A 24,301-nucleotide genomic window follows, 5' to 3' on the forward strand; every position below is an offset into this window, starting at 1 on the left:
TGGCCTGAGATGTGATAAAGCAGAGGAACAAAAGCAAACCTGTTTCCCATTTTATTGCTGGGAATGGCTTTTATGGGAAAATTAGCAAATAGTCCTTTTATGCACTAACCAAGCTGAACATTTCTTGAAAGACAAACTTCTAGCTTGGTTCTGGGATACCAGAAATTACAGAAAAGGTATATAAAGCCCAGAGAAAGAGACGTCTCCCTGTGTGTACCCGGAGAGACTAGGGTGTGAAAACAAAGACCTTTTGGGTGGACCATACTCACACGGCTTGCATAGGAGATCTGCCTGGACTGCTGTCACTCTCGTTGCTGTTGGTATGCTCCATTGCCCCATTCAGCTCTTCCCGTATTGCGCTGGCTAAGTTGCCCAGAGTGGGATTTCCCATGGAAGCGGTAGTGTATAGAGGTATACTATTCTCAGCCATTGAAGCCTGTCATCAACCAAGAGAAAATTTATGAAGACACAGGGTATGCAAGATGAGGAAACTACTAATTATGGGTGTACTCGATAATCTTCAGTTGGAGTTAATTGTAGCATGGCTGGCAAATACGAGTATCTAAGAGGTGTTGAAAGATTTTGCTTTAAAAATGACTCGTGGCACCTGTCCCAAGCTTGGTTTTGAAGAGCTAACTGGGGGCCAGGGGGATCAAAGCGCCTGTGGGTAGGAGGGACTCAATTTGGTCCTGCTTGGTAGTCACATGGTTTAGACAGGCTTTCGAATATGAGGTTTATGTCGGATGCGTTTTTAAGAGGAGCTGAATATTTCCAGATCACAGTGAAGTATAATGGAATTTTTATTTCTTTATCCATTTTGATGACTCCAGTATTGGATATTAGAGATTTTGATCAGATTATTCTGGCCGTACCGCTCAAACTTATGAGAACTTCCATAAACATTCACCTCTTAGATCCTATAGAAAAGGAAGAGATTATAGAATTGGAATCAATTTTTTATCTCCTCCCATCATTTCTGTTTTAATGATTTCTGAATCTGTTTAGCCCAGTTTGAGATAACTGGCTGAAGGAAACACCACATAATGTTTCAGAGTCTGACCAACTGCCTAGGATTTTAGGACTAAAGAGCTCTGGCAAAAGGAAGCTCTAAATCATATTTATTTTTGGTGCCTAAGTACATCAATATCAAAGGTTACAAAGTCACTCCACGTTGAGTGTCAGCAAAAAAGTGGGGAAATGAAAACGAAGAAATCCTGAACTTTATTTAGGATAGGTAGGATATTACTCACTTCCTGTTATACTGCATTTGAATAAAAGGGACACCAAGTCTGAAATGCACACACTGGTTACATATAGAACTGGACTAAAGTACCCATATTCGTTTCATCCGGGTGGTGATTATGACCCATTGACTTTTCATTTTATCAAAGAGGACACTTTCAAAAACTGGCAGCTTGTGATACAACGAGATGTATCACAACTGTCCTCTTGAAGACTAGACTATGCCTGCTTTTCCATCCTAATGGGAAAAAAAGTGCAATCACAAGATGATCTGGCATAGTGACTTCCACTGGCCAGTCATACAACAGTCCAAACTATTCTAGAAATCCTGGGTCTAGAGAGAAAGTAAAAGCCAAAAGAGTGCAAAGCCAGGCTGCAGAAGTCTGTCTGGCTAGTATGACAATCGCAGCCTCACTCACTATTCAAACCCCAAAGCCAGGGCTTTCTAGGTGCAAGCCCAGTGTTAGAAGTCCTGTGCATACTCACCAATCACAGCTTTGGATAATGGACTATTTCAAAGCTTGGCCCTCTGTAAGCCCACAGCTTTTCCTTCCCTCTACTTGTAAATGTGTGTAACTGTCTTCTTTTTAAAAGTAGGGGTACAATCCTGTTTTTAGTTTCAAATGCGGTAAACTCATTTTGATGAACAGCAAATCTGAACAGTCCACACCCTCCTACAGTGTGTCCAGTAACTTGAATCAAGTACTTTTTCCAACAGCTCTTTTATAATTGCAATAAAGCCTTTTTTCTTTCTTTTTTTTTTTGGCAGAGCAGTTGCCAGAACTATTTTTTTTTTTTTTTTTTTTTTTGCCGACTGCAGTTGGACAAGCATCTTAACTGCTTTTATCTGAGACAACAGTGGTCACACCTCTCTGTCACAGAAATTCTGCCAACTGTCTTTCCACTGGAAATACCATAAGATAAGCTCTCACAAGATAATTTCACTATTCCAAGGTCAGAATGTGGCAAAAGTGGGGCTGCTGCTAGCTTAATTGTTTTAGCAACTTCCCTGGTCAAAAATTGTGAAGACAAAATTGAAATGCTGATATGAATGTGTTCGTTGGAATGAGTTGGTCATCCTCTAGAGAAGGCAACCTTCTTGGGATGAGTATTTATTCTCTTTGGCTCTCAAAGTATTCCAGGTCAAGGCCATTACTGATCGGGATTGGATCATAGAACATGGGCTGAGACCCAACCGCCACAGTAGTGAAAGGTATACAAAGGCAAGCACTTATATTGATCCCTGGGTTCTCAGACAAGAAAGATGTAAGTGATGAAAATCAGCCTTGTTCCTTGAAAAAATGATCAAATGGGCTGCAGAGAGATCCCAGTGCCTGATTCGCAAGTGGGCTTCTTGAACACACTCTGTTGAGCAAGTGATCAGAGCAACCCACCAAAGGTTAGAGAAATTTTCACTAACTGCTTATGCCTAACGAAGTTTTTTTTTTTTTTTTTTTTTGGTAGTTGATGTCCACTTAGAAGCAGGTGTGTTACGAAAATGGACTTAATTATAGAAATGGTCCTTGCACAGCATGTGGTTTCATATCAAGCTGGCACCTCTGCCAAAAAATGAAGTTGCTTAAGTAATGGTGCAGAAGTCCATAAGCACCCTCGCTCCTGGAACATTAACCACTCTGAGATCCTCAGGGGAAAGGCAGTCTATAAATACGAAGCTTTACGGTTACCCTTAGTTACTTCACTTTTCAGAGCATAATGCAATCTGTCCCAAGTCCCATGTTTTATTTCTGTAGTGGATTCTGCTGTCCTATTTTATATATTGTATATCATGCATTATGTTGCTCTAGTAATTTTTTTTGAAGATATTGTTCCACTATTATTTTTACTTGTCTTGAAAAATGGAAATAGGCGGTAATGGAAAGGAAGGCCTGCTGGCAGAATCTTTATTTAATTTGCACAGTAGAAAGTTGTCTTATGTGTCTGTCTACTGATCAGGGATCCAAACTCGTGAAAGAGAGGGAAACAATCCACTTCTCAAATCATGAATTTGTATCAATTTATTCCCCTTGCCTCATTATGGACAGAAAGTGTTCTTGGAAAACGGCAGGACAGTTTTGGGCTACTGAAGAAGATGCCAAAAACAAATGTTCAGAGATGAAACCTGAACAGTTCTGTAATGACAAAGCATACTAATTGAAATTAGTCACATAGTTAAGAGAATTCAGAGGATGGAGGATCACTTTTTTTTTTTTTGCCTTTCCGGCTCATGAATATAAAATGTGCTTGTAATCTTAATACTATTCCAGATAGAGCAGCCTTTAAATTCACACTTCAGAAGACTCCAGGGAAAATAAGTTACTAATGAATGGTATTTACAGTGGCGGCATCGAAGCATGCTTTCATTTACTCTTCTAAAGTTACTGTGTAAACTACAAGTAATTAAAAGAAACGCGGAAAGTAGTTTCTCCTATTAAATCTGGTTCAGGCTAAAAATAAATAAATATAATTACTGAAATGCTAAGGCCAGTGAATCTGCCTCTAAACTGACACTGGGTAAATGGCCTATCATCAATTCCCAGGAGCCTTAACACTCTTCTGGGCCTGTAGGGTACAGAGTCGTGCTCAAGAAACATCCGTTTAATGCAGAGCAAGGCCCGGGGCTCCTGTCGCTATGTCCTCCTTCCTCATCCTGTTCCCATCATGCTAAAGGTCTCAACTGTTTTTTTCATTATTGTCCCTTTTTAGACTTTTGTTTCTCTCTTTGTACCCTCACCCCAAGGAATGTTCGTATTTGCTCATGTATTATGGTCCTTTGGAAGGACACAAGACATTGTAGTATCTCAGAACCAATCTGGGGGTGAGATAGCCCCCGTTGAGAACGTATGCTACAGAGGACTGCAATGGTATTGGATGACAATTGTCATATTTATCTATAGAATATGCCATTTAAAAGCTATCAAGATTCTCTTGGCCTGTCTTCTAGAACAGTCTGGGTAGGCGAAAAAACCAGGACCACTGGCCAAAAGGATACTGCTTACTTATGAACTCTTGAGGGGGGACCTGAGTACCATACCCAGGTACTTTAATGAAATGATACTGGAGTAGCCTTCATTTAAGAACTCAACTGTGCAATAAGTAAAAAGTTTGCTAGAAGCTGGGCTGCCTCAGGTAGCTCCTTTTTGGGTGGTAATTTCGCTACTGCTCAAAACCCACGTCTTCATCTCCTGGTACCACTGGTGATGTAACAAGTACTTGGTTTGTCAGAAGGAAATAAATACCCCGTATGATTGTTATGTAATCTTGAACAATCTCCAGGCAAACTAAAGAGTCTTCTTAGACACCTCTGTTGTTTAAACAGACACGGTTTACTTGTATCAAGTGAACCAGATCCCAGATCCTCCCCACCCCAGACAAAAGCGAAGATGCTAAAGTCGACTTTAAAAGAAGAAGAAGAAATACAAAGCCCTGCTTTCTCTTTAAACCCGTGAACAATGGAAGGTCATGTGACGCAGTGGCCTATCATCCAGCACATTAATAGCTGTGCTAGAGTAATTACACTTGTGGTATTTTTGCCTCAAGTGAAATTCTGAAATAAGAGGATGGAAATTATGATACTGCTGATAAATATTAATAAGTGAACTTTTAATTTTTTTGCCACAATATTCAAAATGCTAAGCATCCCGCTAATGCTGAAGCAGCCCGATGTGTTTGCCTCCAGGGAGTGCGATGCTTTGTGCACTTAAGAAAAAAGTTTAACGGAATTAAAATTTAATATCTAATTAGAGCAAGGCTAATATATTTTGAAATGAGTAGGGGAGACCTGTGCCTCTGCTGCATATTCGGGATGGCCATTAATCTTACCTGTAAAGCTGCATTGAGAGGTGTGCAGTAGGCGTGGCTGCTCTGCATGTTTTTAATAAGGGAAGGGTTACTGTATAAGAAAAAGATAAAAACTCAAAGTTAAACACAGTCGACTCCTGAGTTCCTAGCTAAGTTCTGTTTTAAGCTTGCTGGTGTCCTTCCAAATCAGCAATTTACCCCACTAACAAAACCCAAGAAAAGTCAGGCCTTCTCCCCGTCACTGATTTGTAGGGCGGGTGTGTGTGTGCACACCTCTGGGGTTTGACTTCGCTATTCAAGGAAACTAGGTGTAAAATTCTGGCTTAGGTAGTAACACGCTTGGGTCCTTCCTCCAGAGACCTCTCTGCAGATTTTTAGGAGTTAGCCTGACTCCAGACTCCAACAGGAAGGCAACAGCCTAGGAGGTCGTGCTGGGGAAGGCAGTGAGCTCACAGCAGGGGCTCCTGGGCGTGAGCAGAGAGAATCTTGGCTCCTAATCATCTTCAAGATTTGAACTCTACAGTGACTGCTAGAGGGATGGCAGGAAAGCTTTTAAGGAACATCTACAAGGCACGTTTATTGCCAACAGGTGATGGAGAGTAGGGTATGCCAGGGGAGGGTTGTTACTAAATATGGGGATGTCTTGGGCAAATCTGGAAGGGCCTGAGAATATTTGCTGCCATCTCCATTCACGGACCAAATGAAACCAACATACTGTTGTCAGAAAAATCTCTAACCTCGTAAGGATAAAAATATTCAAAAATTATACAGGGCATACTGAGGGAAAAGGGTGCCTCCCAATAGGCAATTACCTACATTTATCAGTGGCCTTTAAAGTAAGTATACACAATAAGACCTATTTCTTTCCTATGCTTGGAACATTTTAATCATTCACTTCATTACATTTATATTCTTATAGTGAGTGAACAAACAGGAAATCTACCCCAATAGTACACACACGTTTTAACTCTAACCAAAAATTCTCTTTTTACTTGGGGCGGGGGGAGAGGGGGATTATGGGTTAAACACAAGTATTTAGTTTTAGGGTCCCCGTAAGCTGCTGAATCAAAATACAATGAATATTTGCATTAAAGACGTCAAAAAAGCATTATTCAAGGCACTGGTGTTCCAAAGAGAAACGAGAGCAATACATGTACAAATCACACAATTTAGTTTCGTTGCAGAAAGCTGTGGCACTGCTATTGGTGAAATGCAAAACTACATGGGATGAGTCAACCATGCAAAGCCAAAGCAACAGCAGAAAAAAAAAACAAAAGCAAGTAAAGGCTCTTACTGTGCGACAAGCTCGTCAAAGTTTTCATCGGGGCAGTATTTGCGAGGACGGCCTCGTTGAATATGGCGGCCACGTTTAAACTCTTCATCATCAACTGTCCAAAAGGACCCAAACTCATCCTCTACTCTGATAAAGCACTTATGCAGTGAGAGGTTGGTGCGAATGGCACCCTGGGATAGGAGCAGCAGCAAAGGAGATGGAGTGGCAACAAAAGGAGACGGGGTTGGGGGCGGAACAGACATCCAATACAGGGAACAGGAAAAAGAAAATAAAATGCAATAAGCATAAGCAAATGGTTTGTGAGGGTTAATATGCATTGCCACCTAAAAGCTACTAGCATGTGATGCAACAAAGACCAGCAAGCAGGGCAGGGGGACTGGTGGGTATACAAAACAGGAGGGATGAAATGCTTTTTTGCTTCCCTTAACTGAGACAACGTGAAACCAGTTCTTTGGTCTAACACCATCTAGCAGCCAAAGCCTCTACGTTATACTTGTTAGCACAATCCAAGCTAGGCTAAGAAGTTCAAACATGGTGGACGTACCCACTGATCTTTTGTGGCCTTCGTTTTTGGAATTCTACTTCATCCACTGTCCATACTGCCCCTTTAACGTTTTCTACTCGCACAAAACACTTGTGAAGACTAAGATTATGACGCACTGCATTCTGCAGCAAGTATAAAAGAGAGAACATTTACATTTTCTATAAGAAAAGACTCCAAAAACAGCAGTAAATTCAGCCTAACAGTCCACATTTGTAAAACCATCCCCAAGAGCTGTAGCTGCCACCCCCGTGGAGGACCTTCTCATGGTTGAGGATGTCTTTTCCAAGAGCAAAAATAAACCAAAATTTTAAATTAATTGTACTTTGGCATTTTTGTCTAGTCTCTGGTAATAACTAACCAGAAGAAATATTTTTTAATATGCATACAAGCCCAAAATAGGTTCCAGAGTACAAATCTGAAAATGTTACTGTGACTTCAAAACAAGAACACATGCAAAGCATAAAACTGCCCTTTTTAAGCCCACCTACCTCCCATTTAAAAAAGGGGGTATTTTTTTCAAACCATGAAAGAGGAACACTTGGTTAATATTGCTAAATACTGTTTTGTTCTTGATGGTTTCTGGCTTTTAAAACTTCCAGAGATCTTATGAAGAATTCTAAACTGGATTTTACCGCTGAGAGTAGTGCCTGTGTAGTCAAAGGATTAGGGAGGTGAATGGACCCCAGAAGAGATCAGTATCTATCATCATGTTATGTCTTACCTTCCAGAACATGAGAGTTGGCCCTAACTATGGGCAAGTATTTTAACTGAGTAAATGCCAAAGGAATATGAGTGAAACACTCAATGGCAAAATGACTGTATTTCTACAGTTGATGGTTTCTACAGACACATCTTGTTTATGGTTAAAAGTCCTTTCTGGCCATTCCTAAGCTGAGACCCTTAACATCAACAATTTATCAAAAAGGAGGATCTCAACTCAAGGGTGAAGAGCTTTTAACATCCCATCTTTCCTCTGGGTTTCAGAAGAATCCCCCACCCTTACTGGGTACAGTTAAAAAGCAAGGCTTCGTTTCTTTAGTCCTGCCTGGTTAAACTTACGGATCCAGACTCAATTCTGGACATGAAGATATTCTAAAGAGATTCAGGTCATTTACTTAAATTTTTCTTTTTATTCAGGATAAGGAGATGACTCAATAGTAGATGACTCAATTGGGGCTTAAGAAGTTGATATATACCTCACACTGGGTAAAGTCCTCACTCAATTCCAGCAACACTGCTATTGCACAAGCATTTTGCACCCCTCCGCATTCTGCCACCGGAGTATTTCCTTCCTGAATTATCCTTAATGGTGGTGAATCTTGATACTCTGAGAGGCGCTTCAGTTTTTGGACAATCACAATTGGTGGCTGTGAGGATTCAAGCTACATAATAATTTTTCTTTTTGGATATGGAATATTTAGAAGATAATGAGACAAGTTTTAATGCATGGTGTGATGAATTGCTTGAAAGGAGAATTCACAGGATAAATTCCCGAAGAGTTTTTGAGTAATGTCAGCATAATTGAGGTAGGTTCAAGATACCCAGGGGACTATCAAAGGACACTCCTGATTCAAAAAAATTGGATGGATTTGCTTAAAAATAAAAATCTCTAAACTGAAAACATTTGGCATGTCATATACTTGATAGGACAATTTTCTTTGCATATAAACTGGAGTCTAAGCAGTTTTTTTTGTTTTTTCTTTTATTGAGGCTAGGTCTTGCTCTCTTGTCTGACTGGAATGCAGTGGTTCAATTATGGAGTGCAGTGGTTCAATTATGGCTCACTGAAGCCTTGTATTCCTGGGCTCAAGCGAGCCTCCTGCCTTAGCCTCCTGAGTAGTTGGGACTAGAGACAAGTGTCACCACACCCAGCTAATTTTTAATTTTTTTTTTTTTGTAGAGATGGGGTCTTGCTATGTTGCCCAGGCTGATCTGGAACTCCTGGGCTCAAATGGATCCTCCAGCCTCCCACAGTGCTGGGATTACAGGCAGGAGCCTGTAATTTAAAAAAATATATTGCCCAAAGGCACATGATAGAAGGTCTACTGTTATTTACTGGAAAAAAATTGAGGTGGTATAAATAAATGAACAAAGCCAATTTCCTTTAAAAATCCAGACAAGGCATTATACATTTAGGAGACATAACTTGAAAAGAAGTCAACACTGCTACTAATCCTAATCACTGCCTCATGCTTTAAAATAAGTATCAAAATGTACAGAACTGAAAGGTCTTAAAGCTACTCTTGACAAAATAATTTCTGTAGATCAGGTTGAGCAATATAACCGTGTGAGTAAAGACACAAAGCCAAAACTTCAGTTCTGTTTTCCAAAACTGCACATCTAAGCAGAAAGCGACGAGAAGTCAAGAGTTTTCAAAAAAAAGATGTGTAAGCTCTTTTCAGCCATAACTTTAACTGGGCATTTCATCTTTTGTCTAAGATCATGGTACAAACAAGGACACGTAGAGAAAATTATACGTATTTGTGAGTCATTAAGTACTTCATCTAAGGTTGTTTATATTAATGACACTTTTTCCTGCAGTTTGCAAAATGAAAAAGTTCAATCTGAAGATCTAAGCTTAAATATTATATTCACAACTGGTAATTATTTTTAAATTTCATCATTTCTATTTATAAAAGGCAATCTGAAGAAAATGTCTGCCTCATGCTTCAACTTCCTAAATTTTTAAAAGCATTCATGGCTAAAGATCCTTTTATATTTTATCTCCCAAGGCAGGCTGAAGCAAAGAGGGGAAGATTCTGAACATAGGTTCTCTTCGGTGCCCATGTGTCTTAATGGAAATGAAAGGATAATTTGGGCCACAATAGATATTCACAGCTCTGTAAAGTTGATGAATTAATTCTATGGTTTATATTCGTTTTCTTTTAAAATGCTAATTTATCAGGAACTTAACAGAGGAAATGTATTTTTCTGGTTTTTGCTTTGGTTTTTCTCCAGTTTAAAATTAAGGAATTAGCAAGGAAGGCATTTATTTCAAGCAAAGGAAGTTTTCCTTGCATCCTATAACACACCCCTATCATAATTAGATTAATGGCATATCCTCAAATGTTTGTTATCACATATCTCTAAATGTTTTGGATTTCAAGGATTACAAGAATTCCAGGTAGTAAAAAAAGGCAAAAATACAAATGACAGAGTGTACCTGTCCCCTTCTATAAGCAAGAGTATTAGTCACCAAGAAACCGAAAATGGGAAAGCCCAAACATGTGTGAGGGCTCAATCTAATATAAGGGAATAAATACCAGTGGAATCTTTGAACTAGCTGCTGACCTGGGAATGTGGTAAGCCATATATGACTCCAAGCGCTGCTGGGAGCATCCAATAAAGAGCTACGGAATTTGACTTGTTTTTATAGCAAATAGCATTATAATGAAGTTCTAAATCTACTTTTCTTCCTTAGTGTATCTATGAGGGACAATCTCCCTTTTTTTTTTTTTTTTTTTTTTTTTTTGAGACAGGGTCTTGCTCTGTTGCCCAGGCTGGAGTGCAGTGGCATGAACAGGGCTCACTGCAGCCTCAACTTCCTTGCTTCAAGCAATCCTCCCACGTCTGCCTCTGGAGTAGCTGTGACCACAGGTGCATGCCACCATGCCTGGCTAATTTATTTAATTTTTTTTTTAGAGACAGGGTCTTGCTATGTTGCCCAGGCTGGTCTCAAACTCCTGGGCTCAAGTGAGCCTCTTGCCTCAGCCTCCCAAAGTGCTGGGATTATAGGCATGAGCCACTGTGCCTGGCTATTGCAGTTTTAAAAAACCTTATAGAAAAGGTTTCAGCATGCTTGCATACTAAACGGTTTTAAATCTCTTAAAAACAAAAACCCCTTAATAATACATTGTGTTCTCCATTAATAACTCCTACAAACAGTGCTAGTACTTGTGCACAGCTTTCTCTACTAATTGGGTTAATGAGCTCTTTATCCAACCATTGAGGGCTGTGTCAAGTTTGGTCATTTCTCTAGGTTCCATCTCTGGAGATACATCTCTGCAAATATTGGCTGTGGTTGAATACCTAACGGAATGAGGTTTGTGCAAGTAATATGGCAACCTCCACTTCTGGGTGACGGTGTTATCTCCTTTTCTCTACATATTCCAACCAGAGGGAGATCATTTTACTGGCTGGCCCCTCCACACTGTGATGTCGGTATAATGAGAGTCTTCCATCAGAGCAGTTCAACCACAATGACACTATTTTCCCAATCAAATACACCTAGAGATTGGACACTTTAAGAGTATTAAAACAATATAAATGTAGCTTCCTTATAGCACAACCGCATTTTATCAACAACAAACTGTTCTATGAACGTCAAGATCCAAGAATAAAGAGGCCTGAGAAAGCTTACCTTCCACGTGGCCGCGTTGCGCCGGAAGTAAGCAAACATTCGTGTGAACCAGTTATAGATTTCATTTAGTGTTAGCTGCTTTTCTGGAGATTCGAGAATGGCCTGTGAAGCAAAATGTAACAGAAGATAATTTATGACCAAATCAGCAGAGTCGTCGCTACAGTTTGTTGAAAATATAAAATCACTCTGATTCAGAGCTCAATCCTGAGAAAGGTTTCACAAAATGATCTAAGATTAATGGTTGTATTTAACAGTTCAATAGCAAAATTCAAAATGGAATTATCTAATTGTTTTGAGTTTTTATTTCTGTTTCCGTACAGAAATATTAATTTATTAGTCATTCATAAAGCAGAATCAAAGAGAAATGCAAAACATTTCACTAGCTGATTAAAGCTCAGTAATTATTTAGAGCTCAGATTAATTCTAGGGATCAGAGATTACTGTAGCTTGTGATAATTGACTTGCCATCTTTAAACAGGCTCATTTTCACTGTTGTGTGAAATGAATTTCCTAATAATCACATCGTATTGTAATACTTAATCAAAAGCAATTATGTTATATATTGCAGTTTTAAAAAACCTTATAGAAAAGGTTTCAGCATGCTTGCATACTAAGCGGTTTTAAATCTACTTCATCTATATATCCATATGCACATATACCTTCTGATAGAATTTCATATACTGTGTTATTTACTTACCTGCCTAATTAAAGATGCATATGTAAATGGTGGTCTAACTTCTGCGTTCTTATAAAATTCTTGGTTCTGCGCAATATCTGCTGAATAAGAATCATTGTCCTATTAATTATCGCTTTTTAAAAAGGGGCTGGTCTACAAGAATTGCAGATGACAACTCTACATGAGGCACAACGTGGAGTATCTACCTGACGAAATGGGCACGTTGTATTTGTCTGAGTACCGCCTGCGGATGGGTCCCACCGTGTGCATGCTGGTGGTGGTGATGACGGAGGGGCCTTGGGTGACGGGAGTCAGGGGGGCGGTTGGGGTCGTTGGAGTATGAGGTAAGCTCTGTGGAGAAGCCTCTGACGCGGACTTGGAGAGAGTGACACTTGATACCAGATTCAACTGTGAGAAAAAAAAAAACAACGTCTTAGGAGACCTTCAGAAAACCAGAGAAACCCAGGCACCACATCCAGCGGGAGTAACACAGAGGATGCGTGGGCAGCGCTCTTCCTCTAAGTAGATATGTTTGTCATGAACCGAAACACAAGGTAAGTCCTGCATGAATTCACTTAGGATGCAGTGCAAGGTATCTCTGGCAGCGGTCTCTTTTCCAAAGGCTGTTACATGGGTGTTTACAGGCTCAAAAGGGGGTTACCTACCCGGGTGAGTTTGAGACAGTCTGAGTCAAGACATTTCTTTCATGGTGATGTCTCACCTACGGGCTTTAATGGCCTGTCAGGCCTTGTCAACCTCAAAGAGGGACAGAAGTCCTTAGCAATGCCAGTGAAGCTGAGTATTTTAGGTGACACCAGTTGGGATACGCTGGTGTAGCTCTGAAGTGTCTAGCAGAACTTTCTGCAATATGTTAGCACAACCCAAGAGCTGTTTTTACTTGCTTTTTATTAAAATTAAACTTTAATAAATTTAAATGGAATGAGCCCCATGTGGCTCGTAGCTACCATACTGGACAGTCCAGGAAGAGCCTACTGAGCTCCATTGTGCAGCTTTGTGGATGACGAGAGCTCCTGCAAATATGTGTGGCCTATTACTCATATTAAACAAATGGACCTGACCCCCACAAGCTGTCATTTGTTTCTTATCAATCAGTTGGCAGAAAATAAACCTTAAAAGCATTATGAGTAATCTTCATTAAATCTATCAAATACAGGCTTGGGATCTGTTAATATTTTTTTTTATTGTGACATTCTTTTATAGAATATGGGAGATCTGGAACTGAGGTTTTTGATTTTTTTTCCTTCAAGTTTTGAATGTTCTATAAAATGGGAAATAATCTGCTTCAAGTTAGGAAATGAATATTATTTGAAGTAGAAGAGAAGAAAATAGGCTGGGCACGGTGGCTCACACCTGTAATCCCAGCACCTTGGGAGGCTGAGGCGGGAGGATGTCTTGAGTCCAGGAGTTTGAAACCAGCCTGGACAACATGGTGAAACTCTGTCTCTATTAAAACACACACACAAATTAACCACGTGTGGTGGCACATGCCTGTAGTCCCAGATACCTAGGAGGCTGAGGTGGGAGGATAGCTTGAGCCCGGGAGGCACAGGTTGCAGTGAGCTGAGATCACACCACTGCATTCCAGCCTGGGTGACAGAGTAAGACTCTATCTCCAAAAAAAAAAAAAGAAAAAAAAAAGTAATGAGCACTGTTTCAATTTATCTTTCTTACCTTCACCTTAAAGTACTGTTCTTACAAATACTAAAAGGGATAACCCTTTCCCAAAATTTGTTGGAACAGAAATATTATTTTATGTCTGGCAATGCTGAAGAATTTGGTTGTTTTCTATGTATAACTGTTTATATGCTATCTCAGATACACAGACCCAGCCTAAAATCCAAGAAACTTCAGCAAAGTAGGCTTACTTGGTAACATTTTCTCAAACCAGATTTCAAATCACTTACCATAGTAAGTCTGTTTCATCAAGTCTGATTCACCATGCTACAGTCAGTCTTAAGTACAAGGCAGTATTTGTGAAAGGTATTAAAAATGAGATTCCTCTGAGATCGTAATCAAAGAACTTATTAAAAGAGAGTTCCAATATGTTGGGAAGACTCGACCTTTACTCATACTCAGTTAAAAAAAAAAACAAAAGAGGGGCCATGAGAATCTTCTCTAATATGTTTAAGGAGAGTTTCATAAAAAAGCAATGAATCTGAAGAAAGGAAAGATCAAATATCATGAAGAAATACTAATGGAAAAATGTAAACATGGCGCTGGAAACGGAATGTTGTGAGCTTTGAGTTGTGCTTTCCTTTTTATTTTCAGCATAGAATGTTGACTCGGTGAGCAACAGACAATGCCCGTGAAGATCAAGCTATGGAGATGGCACTGCCCTTACAAATGCCCCAGCAAGCTGAGCAGATGCCATGAGTGGCTTTTTCTCTATAGTGCTGGAAACCAGGCTTTCTGACACACATTTGCAAACTAAGTGTGAACAGTTCACAGTAGCAGCCGCAGGATGGGGCAGAGCTGAGAAGCCAAGGGGGGAAGAGTTGGGGCTGACCTCTTCTTCACCTCCGGCCTTAATCACTGACCAAGTACAGGAACAGTACGTATAAGCATCAGCCCAAGCAAAGGGTCAAGGAAATTAGTGCATGAAAGGCGAACGCTCATAAATATACAGCTTTTATAATTCAGATGCTGCTAAGCCTAAGAATCTCAGAGCACTTTGGAAAGTCATGGGTAACATTTGTAAAAATCATGTTTTAAACCACCTGCCATTGTGTGGTCTTCTTTAATTCTCATACCACCACTAATATCTGAGATGTTATTACTCATACTTCACAGATAAGCAAACTGAGGCTTGGAAAGATTAAATAATTTGCCCATATTCCCAACCCAGACCCGAAGTCAAACCACACACTTGTACGATTCTAGATCCTTTGTATAATCATCTTATGCCTAGTTAATGGGAAAAATGAACACTAACCAGTTTCATTTTTCTGTATGCTCATTTTTGGAAAAGATTCCGTGCAGAGCATTTTATCCCTGCTTATGCATGACATTCAACACATGTAACTGAGCAAATATAAGGCAGTTAGTCCTACAATGACAAAAACAGGAATAAAACAGTTAACTGCTGCCCTTGAAGGGCTTACCATCGAACACATATGTCAAAGGGCAAAGGTACACAGTAACCACAAAGCAGTTCTGAGGACTGACTATACTTCTTGGCTTCTCTTTTCAGTTTAAGAACTTTTCCCTAAACACTGTGGCCTTCTTAAAGATGCAATGAAAATTACAAACACAAATGTCCTGCATGCATGCTCCCTTCCAGTTTTGGGAGGAAGATCACCAAGTTAACTGAGTTCCAGTTTCATTGTCAGAAATCAAAACTCATTCAGTGAGTGCAAGCCCATCTTTTTGGGTGTTCACAGCTAAGAAGAATAGACAAATCCCACAGTAAAATGTCATCAAATGCCAAAAGGATGTGAGTCTTGTAGCTTCCACCAAGATCTCACCAGTAGGACTCTCTCTACCAAAAAAAAGTCAACAGCGAAAAATAAAATCCCTCCAAGTTAGCACAATCCACAAAGGAAGAGATGAAGGTAGAATTTTCCGGAGGCTTTTGAACATTAGCAAGTGGGAATAAACATTGAGCCAGAAGAGAGCAGAGAGGGGGCTTACCAGGCTTGACAAATGACACCGTGATTCACACCCACTGCTGGGCTGTCTCTAATAAGCCACAGAGGAAGCAGCCAATCTCAGCTAATTACCAGATAAAAATGTATTGTAAGGACTCTAATTAGGAGACGCGGATGGAGGTGATCTAATGATTAAATGCTGCATTCGACTGACCCCACCATCAATGTGCAGTGGTGCAAGATGTCACTGGAATATTTTGTAGAAACAGTAATTTTATTTCGAGGAGGGGAGGCAGTAATATTTGTAATGATGGCTATGAGGTAAACTAATTAAAAGACAGTTCCTAGAGGAAGAGGGTGGCTGAGAGCAGCTGTGGCCATTCCAAAACCAAGTGCCAAGTCTCAATAGAGGAGCTGCAGTCAAGTGGAAAATTTCTGCCTGACCTCTGCCCTTGCTATTAATTTGCAGGAAAACTAATGACACATATACATATTCCCACAAAATTGTTCTAATTGCTAATTTGCCAAAGGAGCCCAGATTCCAAATTAAACATGACTGTAGACTGTGAGGGAAGGAAGAAAAAGCTGTACGCTCCAAACACAGGGTGCTTTGCCACACAAAATCACTTGAAGACTGAACCAACAAGTTAATGAAATGTCAACCTTGTCAACTGGTATAGAAGTTTCTTAACTTTTAAACTTCTGTTTGATGATCACATGCTTGTCTTGAGGAGAAACCATCTTCGAAAGGGAAGGTTGAGATAGAGAGAATGGAGAAGAAAGATTCAAAACAGGCTCTGTGTTCAAACCAAACCTGCTCTTTTAATTAAGGCCTCTTTGAAAAAAGTGTGCCCCCCCAAAAAAATTAATTACAGACTTAGAACAGAAGAGCAAATGGGGAATGGTGTGGGATTTTGCTGTAATCTTGAAATATTCATCTTAATTGTAAACTATTAAATCTTAATGTAATCATCAATTAGAAATGAAAGCATATGTGCTTTGTGTTTCTGATTGCAGTTAAGGTTTTAAAAGATAATTTTTTCTGGGGCATGGAGCAGGAAGGGAATGGACTGGGAGGGTTTCTTTTCCTGATGGAAAGCCTATTTTTCTTATTGTGTTCATTTTCTATTTAAAAGAAGTTGCTATGTTTAGAAGAGTCAGTAACTCTGATATGTTCTACATGGCAAGTTTCCATCATGTGATGATTTCAGCAAAGATAATCTCTTTGAAACTCTGGCCAAAAGTTAAATTCTTATGTCATTTAAAATTGCTGTAGGGTTTTATTTTTTAAATTTATTTGTACTCTCAGGCATCAGCTTTTCTTTTAGCCATCGAAACTATTCAAACTTGGTCAGCTACCCACTATTCTGCTTAGTCCTTTTTTTTTTTTTTTTTTTAAATTAATCTTTAGTTTTTAACAGTAATCTCCCCTCCTGTTTAAAGATGATGAGTCACTCACATTAACAAAATAAACCGCTGATGTAAACCCCTGACAGAAACAGACTTGTAAGTATTCCCATAAGAACTCATTTTTATTTTTGTTTGTGCTCTTGCCTCACATGAAAACAGATTCTGAGAACAAAAGACAAACCTGAAACCCAAACACCAAGGGACACAACTGCGTAGTAGGGACTTTCAGGCTCACAGAACTTGTTTTTCTGCTCTTGGTTTTACTGGCCTGAGCCAGCTCAAGTCCTGCTTTAACTGCATGGCGGTGTCATTTCTGGGCATGAATCACTGAGTTCAGAGACGGCCTTTCTGAGGCTGGAGGGACGTTACCAGGCCGTGTGGAGGGCAGGACAGTGGGTGGCAGCTGAAGGCCTTTGTTACAAGCCTTTGCTTTCCTTTCCTTTACCATCTCAGCCTGGCCCTGTTTTAGAGACGCGTGCTCGTCGAAGGTAATGACTTAGAAGGTGGTGGTATTGGCAGGGATACTAAAAGCAAAAACAAAAACATTCTAGTTGAAAGGTGGGGGGGGGGGCACTTAATGAAAAACAGTATATAAAACAGCTTTTGTGTGTTGTGCCTAAGAATCCCTTTTTATGACTGTTTAATATTATTTCTCCAACTCTAAAGCAAGGACTCAGGCAGCCCAAATGATCCTTGAAGAGTTAAAAGACCCTTTTTTTTTTTTCGGTGGGGGGGGCACTCTGTTTTTATAGCAGCTAAAAACTCTTTCAAAACAGTCCTAATGGCTATGGTTAGGGGAAAAGAAAATCTGTAAAAATGAAAATCTAATACTGTATTTCATTCCAAATATCCAAGTTCCTGTAAGTGCTTTATAAGATTTTCGTCAAGAAGGATATACCACCTACACTATAATTACGTGCCCACCAAATCTAAAAGAATGTGGTTTCTCCAGAAGCAGAAGTTGTTCTCTGATGTGCAGGAATACCCTAAAGCAAAGCGTACCTCTCATGTACTCAGTATTATAAAATACGATTTACAGTGTTTTCCTGACATAATGACAGAGAGTGAAAAGTCTTTTTAAGAAATCCGTAGCAATTTAATAAAGTCATCATACCACAGACATGTTTCTTTTTGTTGTTTTGTTTTGTCCTCTTAGTTTTTCACTCCCTCCCCCAAATGAAGTATCCTGGCAAATTCTCCACAGAGTAAGCATAGAGAAATTAACCTCCAAGCAATACATCTGGGTGTTTACTTTGAGAATGTTTACTGAGTTTGGAACAAAAGAATATCAATCATTTTCATTAGGGCAGTTTACTGTTGTTTTTTGCTTCTCTTTCCATAGAAAAGAATAGAATCTTTTAAAACTTAAATAACAAGAAATGTGGCCATTCTAAATATAAGAGCTGCTTTTCTGCTCTACCTGATAGCTAGAACTTAGGGCTGCTCTGGTCAACTTACACATACTACATACGTCCATGCAGTGTTCAGTCTTAATAAAATTAAAACTTTGAAAAGCTTGTCGTAACTGATGTTGGTTATTCCTTTCCTTCCTCTACACTGATCCTCACCAATCAGAGGGACCGATTTGTGCACCCACTCTTAACCTAAGGAAAAGGTTCACGAGGCTGACCTCTTACCATTTCTTCCTGCTCATCTTTTAGGTTTCAGCTTAGACATCATTTCTACCAGAAGTCTCCCCCGACTTTACCATTCTGGGTCAGCTGTTCTACTTACAGGTAGTGCAATTCACGGAAAGTGAGACTGTGTGAGTATGTATATAGTTATTTGTTATTTCTTTTACCAGGCTCCAAACACCTCCATGGCAGGGATGGGCCTCGCTCATGCGACTGACTACTCTGTTCAGTATGTCACATACTCAAGACCTATTTGCTGATGGAATAGTTTGATTTCAAATGTAGGAATTCCCTTTCCATAACCAACTTGCACCTTAAGTCTTTGGTTTTGTTGTGAAAGGAAGGTTTTACTTAGGTTTAAAGAGACATGACAGCAAGCAAGAAGAAAGGCTGTCGAAGGAGTCTGAGGGATGGGAAGCCCCTGAGCTCCTGTCCCAGTTCACCCATAAGCTTTCTTCCTCAGATCCATGTCTAAAAACTTGGGCACTTTCCCGAGATGAGCGTATCCTCTAACTATTCAAATCTGATGAGTCCCACAATAGGATCCAGAAAATGCGTCTATGAGCGGATGTAAAAACAATCTAAGAACATTTTAGCAGTTTCTTTGATGCAAAGAAATGAGGACTGGTTGGATGATTGGATACAGCAAATGACACTTAACACCCAAATGGCATTTAGTGAAAAAGCAACATTTACAGCAAAGCATTCTATCACTTAGTGACTAAGAATTTTAAAATAAACACGAGGTTTCTTTTACACAGAAATGGAAAAAAGAAAAAGCTTCATGAACTTACTGGCAAGGTTGTAACATCAAAGTCCCCATCTATGGTTAGATTTGAATCCTGGTGACTGCTTGTTTCAAATCAAAGATTCTAGAAGGATACTCATTCAAACAAACATCATGCATTCTATTATTTAGGGTGGAATAAATTAATTACAGACTGCAGAGAATATTTTGCACGTGAGAATTAGTCACCAGCTAGCTCTGGGCCCTTAAAGTTGAAAGCATCAAGGGTTTGCTGTATGTGTGCGCCCTTTTTTTTTTTCCTTTTGGCAAAGAAGTGAAAATTTATGCAAAACATTACACGTCTACCTTTTATAATTAATTTCCCAATGCCTCACCTATACATATTTTAATAATTCCTGATTTATAAGATGGTATCTGTAATAAAATTTTCTATTTTCCAATAAATGAAAAGAAGGCAGGTTCACTCCGACAACAGAGTGTCACACAATATCTGCTTGTCAGGCACCAATTTTTACTTCTTACATGTAAGTTAAAGGATAAGGAATTTATAATGCTGCCTGTGAAGGGAACCACTTTTCATACACAAATGTGATCTTTTTTTTTTCAAAGGGTAATACAACAGTACATTTACATAAACTAATCCAAACAATCTATGTATTTGACAATGGCAAACCTCACACAGACGGCCTATTGTTGGTTTACATCTTGGAGTTCTTTATATTGGCTTGTAGCGCTGCTCTAGCTGTCAAAGGTTTGACTTGGACTCTAAATAAATGGTTATAGAAGTGCTGTGCAGCGATATTGGACTTCTTTGCAAAAGAAAACCTGCTGTGTATGAATTCAAAAGCTATTAATTTTTCAGTCAAAAATATTCGTGCCTATTTCTTTTAATAAAGAAATACTGTGCTGAGCTACTAAGAGATAATGTTGACTAGTGGTAGAGAATTTTCAATAGAGCAGTTAAAAATAAATTTAGTAGGAGGTCCCCTTCAAAGTTATAATTTTCTAGAATGTAAAACACTTTTTTTAATACTAATCAAGACAAACCTTCCATCCCTGTTCACTTCCCCCCCATGCTCTTCCCTGTTTACCGGCTGCTTAACACTGGTCCTACATGAAGAATCCAGTGGTCCTTTTGTGGCCCACGGGGGCTTCCATACATGGTGCTCTCTGCCAACACCCAGCCCAGTCACTCGCCAAGCGCCCTACGGGGTTTTGTAGTTCCTTTAATTGTAACCTTCCTCTTCCCAAGGAGCCCCAAGATCCACGCCTACAGTGCCGGATCCAACCATTATCCTATCACTGTTTTTGATCCGTGGAAGAAGCTAGAGATAATCTCATTCTTGTTGCTAGGTGCAAAGACTCGAACCCTTCAATCTGGGAAAACCATTTCATTAAAGCCATCTTAAGACTTTCAGAAAGTTCCAAGGCAGTGAATGCCCTGTGCAGTCAGCTACACTTCTTCGAGATAACTTCAGCCAAGTCGTCTCAGAGGCTCACCAATTTGCTTAGCTGGGTTCAAGATCTTTCCAATATCCTCCTTAGAAGGAGGGGCTGTTAGAAACAGCACAGTTGACTACTGATGCCACAACACTGAATGAGTTGGTTCTTTTTTTCCTTTCTTTTTGGTAGCCTACACATCCAGTCCTACAGCCATTTACTGTAAAATACACGGAAACTAAGGACTCCTTCCTAGTAAAAATGGATGCACGAAGTGTTTAATGATTTTATGTCCTATATCTCAGTAATGTGTTCTGTTTCAGACATTAATTTTGCCTGCCAACTGCATCTTGGCAGGCTACCATATTTGCTGGGTTAATAGTCTGACTCCGTTTTATTTCTATCACCATAAATCATACATATATGGGTGTATGTTTGCTTTATTTATAGAAAAAAATCAGTCAAAACAGATAAACCAATACTTTGCCATTACGCTGCATCATTGCATATTGATTAAAATTGCTGGTACTAACTATAGATTGTCAACGCTCAATTAATTTTCACACAGTGACTCCAAGCAAAATCAAATAAAGGCAGTGTACCTTTAAATTTTACAAATCTTAAAATCAAGAAGCAAAGCACTGTCTCCATTTTGAATAATCAGTTAAAGCTACTAGGAGAATTTTAGAAATGTAAGAGAAATACGACCATTAAAGAGATCGATTTATTACAAGGAAGGAGGTCCAAGACAAAGTTTTAGGTTCAAACACGATCCTTCTGCTTCGATATTAACAGCCTGTGCTGGGATGACACCCTTCAAGGTCCAGTAAAAGGGAACAAGGCAAGAAAGAGGAGATTCTTACAAATTAAATGTAATTTCAGTGTACTGTGTTTGGTTTCCTAACTGTGAAGGAATAATTTTCATTTCAAACTCCTTAGTAACCACTAGAGCCTCTCCATAATTTAGCCTCTGACTATTCCAACAGTAGGTTTCCTATGTCTTTCCTCTATGTTAGAGTTAGACTGGACTAGTCCCTGCTCTTTTTCCTAAACACCACTGTCTCTCAGCTTACCTGAGCTGAAATGCCCTTTCCTTTGCTGTCATGGTTTAGCTGTCTTCTCTGTGTTCCTACCATTCAGAAAGATTTTCTTTTTCCAAGGAGCTCTCATAATGTATTTCAGTACCTTGCCTGGGCACCAATCATTCTGCCCTTAAAGAAGAGCTGGGTGCTTGGGTCTTATGGGCAAGGACCATGTCTGAATCATCCTGTATCTCCCCAAATGCCTAGCATACGACCTTCATCATAAAGGGTAACCAGAAGCAGTCACATGAATCTAAGGCCTTCAAAACTCAAAGCTCTACCAAAGTAGGCTGGTCCCTCCTTCCTATGTTTGGGGTGGGGAAGTAGAAAAGGAATACTGCACTTTTTTTTTTTTTTTTTTTTTTCCCCCTTGGTGGGGATCAGTACTTACGGGCTGAGGGGCGGCTTTGGGTTCTGTAGACTTCACATGCAGGTGGGTCATCATGGCTTGCAGGCGCTCTTTGTCTTTCGCAAGCTGGTGGGAAGAAAATGCTTTGTTATTTCTCTGAATAAAGATGCATGACTCTTTTAACACCAAAAATGATACATATTACAAATTACGCTATGGCACCATAGCACGTGATAAAATCATTTTCATTGCTTGTTTCTGAAAGCTACATGACCACTGCCAAACTCTAAGTAACCGGAGGTGCTGGTGTGCGATTTCTCAACACTAGATGCATTAGACTTTAACTGGGAAGTTCTAGACCTGCTGGCACCACGCAGTCCCATGGAACACAGACAGCTAAAAGACAAATGTGAATCATGCCTATTAACCAACCTTATTCCTGAGAAAAGCCAAGGGAAATGAGCTAGGTAGCTAAAACCCATAAATTCATCTGTTGTGGTTGTGGAAAAACTCCTAGACAGATGGATACATTTATGCAAAATTAGCTTCATCTTTCTTAACAGGTAGGCATAGATTAAGACAGTGCTGGCAAGTGATATTAGCAGGCCAGGAGCAGGCTCCAAGGGATGACAGGTTCCCATTTTCAAATGAGCGTAGAATAAGCTTGCTCATTCATTTACTCAAGATTTGAGTACCTGCTATGTGCTAGTCTCATCTTAATAATTTAAGTGTCCTTATTCCATAAAAAACGATCTTCTGAAGTCACACAAGTTTCTAATTGGATATACACAGTAGGCACTGAAATACGGCTTATTGGAAGCTACATCCTTTATGCTTTGCTTGGACTGCTTTAACTCGATATTTTCAATAGTTCAAGACATTTGGGCATAGGGGACACATAACGATTACTTCTGTAAAGGAAGTGGGAAATATATCCCCTAAAGATAAAGGGATAGTTAAGAGAACAGCTGTGGCATTTAGGGAAAATGGAGAAGAGATTAATATGAGAGAGAGAGAGAGGAGAAGGAGAGAATACAGTTTAATTTCAATACTTTGGGAGATCATTTGTCCAAAATAATGCCTTAGAATTAAGGAGGGACTCATTAGTTCTGTCACATAATTAACCTTAAATCCTTTAAAAATCAACAGTTTTTTAAAGTCTAAAATTATTCCCAAATAAAAAAACAAATACATCTTATCTATTTAAATACAGTTATTTTCTAAGGAAGAAGGGGGACGGGGGTTGGGGATTGTGGAAAGACAGGGAAAAGGGAAAGAGCACAAAAGGGAGAAAGGAAAAAGCTTTCAGCTTATCCCTACTGGATGACTCAGTCTCAAGCCATATCACATTTGATTTTTTTTTTTTTTTCTTTTTATTCCCTTGTGGTTCAGGGAGGAATAAATTAAGAGAGAAAGAAAGAAAAAAAAAAAAAAAGGCCGTACAGTGTTAGCATTTATCTTTCAACAAACAGGAAATGAAAATGATACCATATTAGGAGCCACTTGATGTTATTCCTCCTCTGTTCTTTAGTAAGTTATTGAACAGCCAAACTAAAAGATTCTCTGAACACATAATGCTAAAGGAATTTAGTTTTCCAAAGAGGCTTAGAACAATTAAAATGTTGGGAATGCTATTTTTCTGCCATTATTATTAATTTTTTTAATGTAAGTATCCTAAGCTTTTTGATGTCAAATATTCAGACTTTTTAAGAAATGTTTTCTTTTAAAGTTATCAAAGGGCAGAAGGAATTTAAAGTTATCAAAGGGCAGAAATCAACTGTATTTTTCTTAAAAACAAGAAGTAGTCTGTCATGCTGAACAATACAAATTAAAGGGTAGGAGGTGATATTTACTGAAGTCTGCTGAATATTAACTGTGACTTAATTTGGGGGTAAACAGTGTTGATGTAGCAATTATAAAGACTAAGCGTGGTACAAGGAAAATCCAAATCCCGAGCATTTAAAGGAAACATCTCCTCCATATTTCTGTCCAAAGGTCTACCAAGCTGATCTTTTACTGGTCAGCCAAAGGTAGCAACACTACATTGCAAACACATACCTAGAATTTGTATACACGGCCACTTTCATAAACCCTGGAGGTAACTGCCATCGGAAAC

The 24,301-nt window shown here is 39.3% G+C and overlaps 1 protein-coding gene across 26 annotated transcripts in view; it reads right to left on the reverse strand.

Annotated features, from left to right (window-relative positions):
* FOXP1 (forkhead box P1) overlaps positions 1-24,301 on the reverse strand; it is a 631,073-nt gene that overhangs the window by 10,498 nt on the left and 596,274 nt on the right. For 21 of the 26 annotated variants that reach the window (XM_050781345.1, XM_050781342.1, XM_050781328.1 and 18 more), the window contains 7 exons: positions 22,228-22,311; positions 12,121-12,322; positions 11,936-12,015; positions 11,239-11,340; positions 6,879-7,000; positions 5,062-5,131; positions 270-436 (listed from right to left, as the gene is read on the reverse strand). In XM_050781345.1, the coding sequence (XP_050637302.1) occupies positions 270-436; positions 5,062-5,131; positions 6,879-7,000; positions 11,239-11,340; positions 11,936-12,015; positions 12,121-12,322; positions 22,228-22,311 (827 nt within the window). Of the gene's footprint in view, positions 1-269; positions 437-5,061; positions 5,132-6,334; positions 6,505-6,878; positions 7,001-11,238; positions 11,341-11,935; positions 12,016-12,120; positions 12,323-22,227; positions 22,312-24,301 lie in introns of all 26 variants that reach the window. The other 5 variants (XM_050781346.1, XM_050781326.1, XM_050781344.1 and 2 more) reach the window with 2 other exon arrangements.

Source organism: Macaca thibetana, chromosome 2 (assembly GCF_024542745.1).
Source record: "Macaca thibetana thibetana isolate TM-01 chromosome 2, ASM2454274v1, whole genome shotgun sequence".
In the NCBI taxonomy this organism is placed as follows: domain Eukaryota; kingdom Metazoa; phylum Chordata; class Mammalia; order Primates; family Cercopithecidae; genus Macaca; species Macaca thibetana.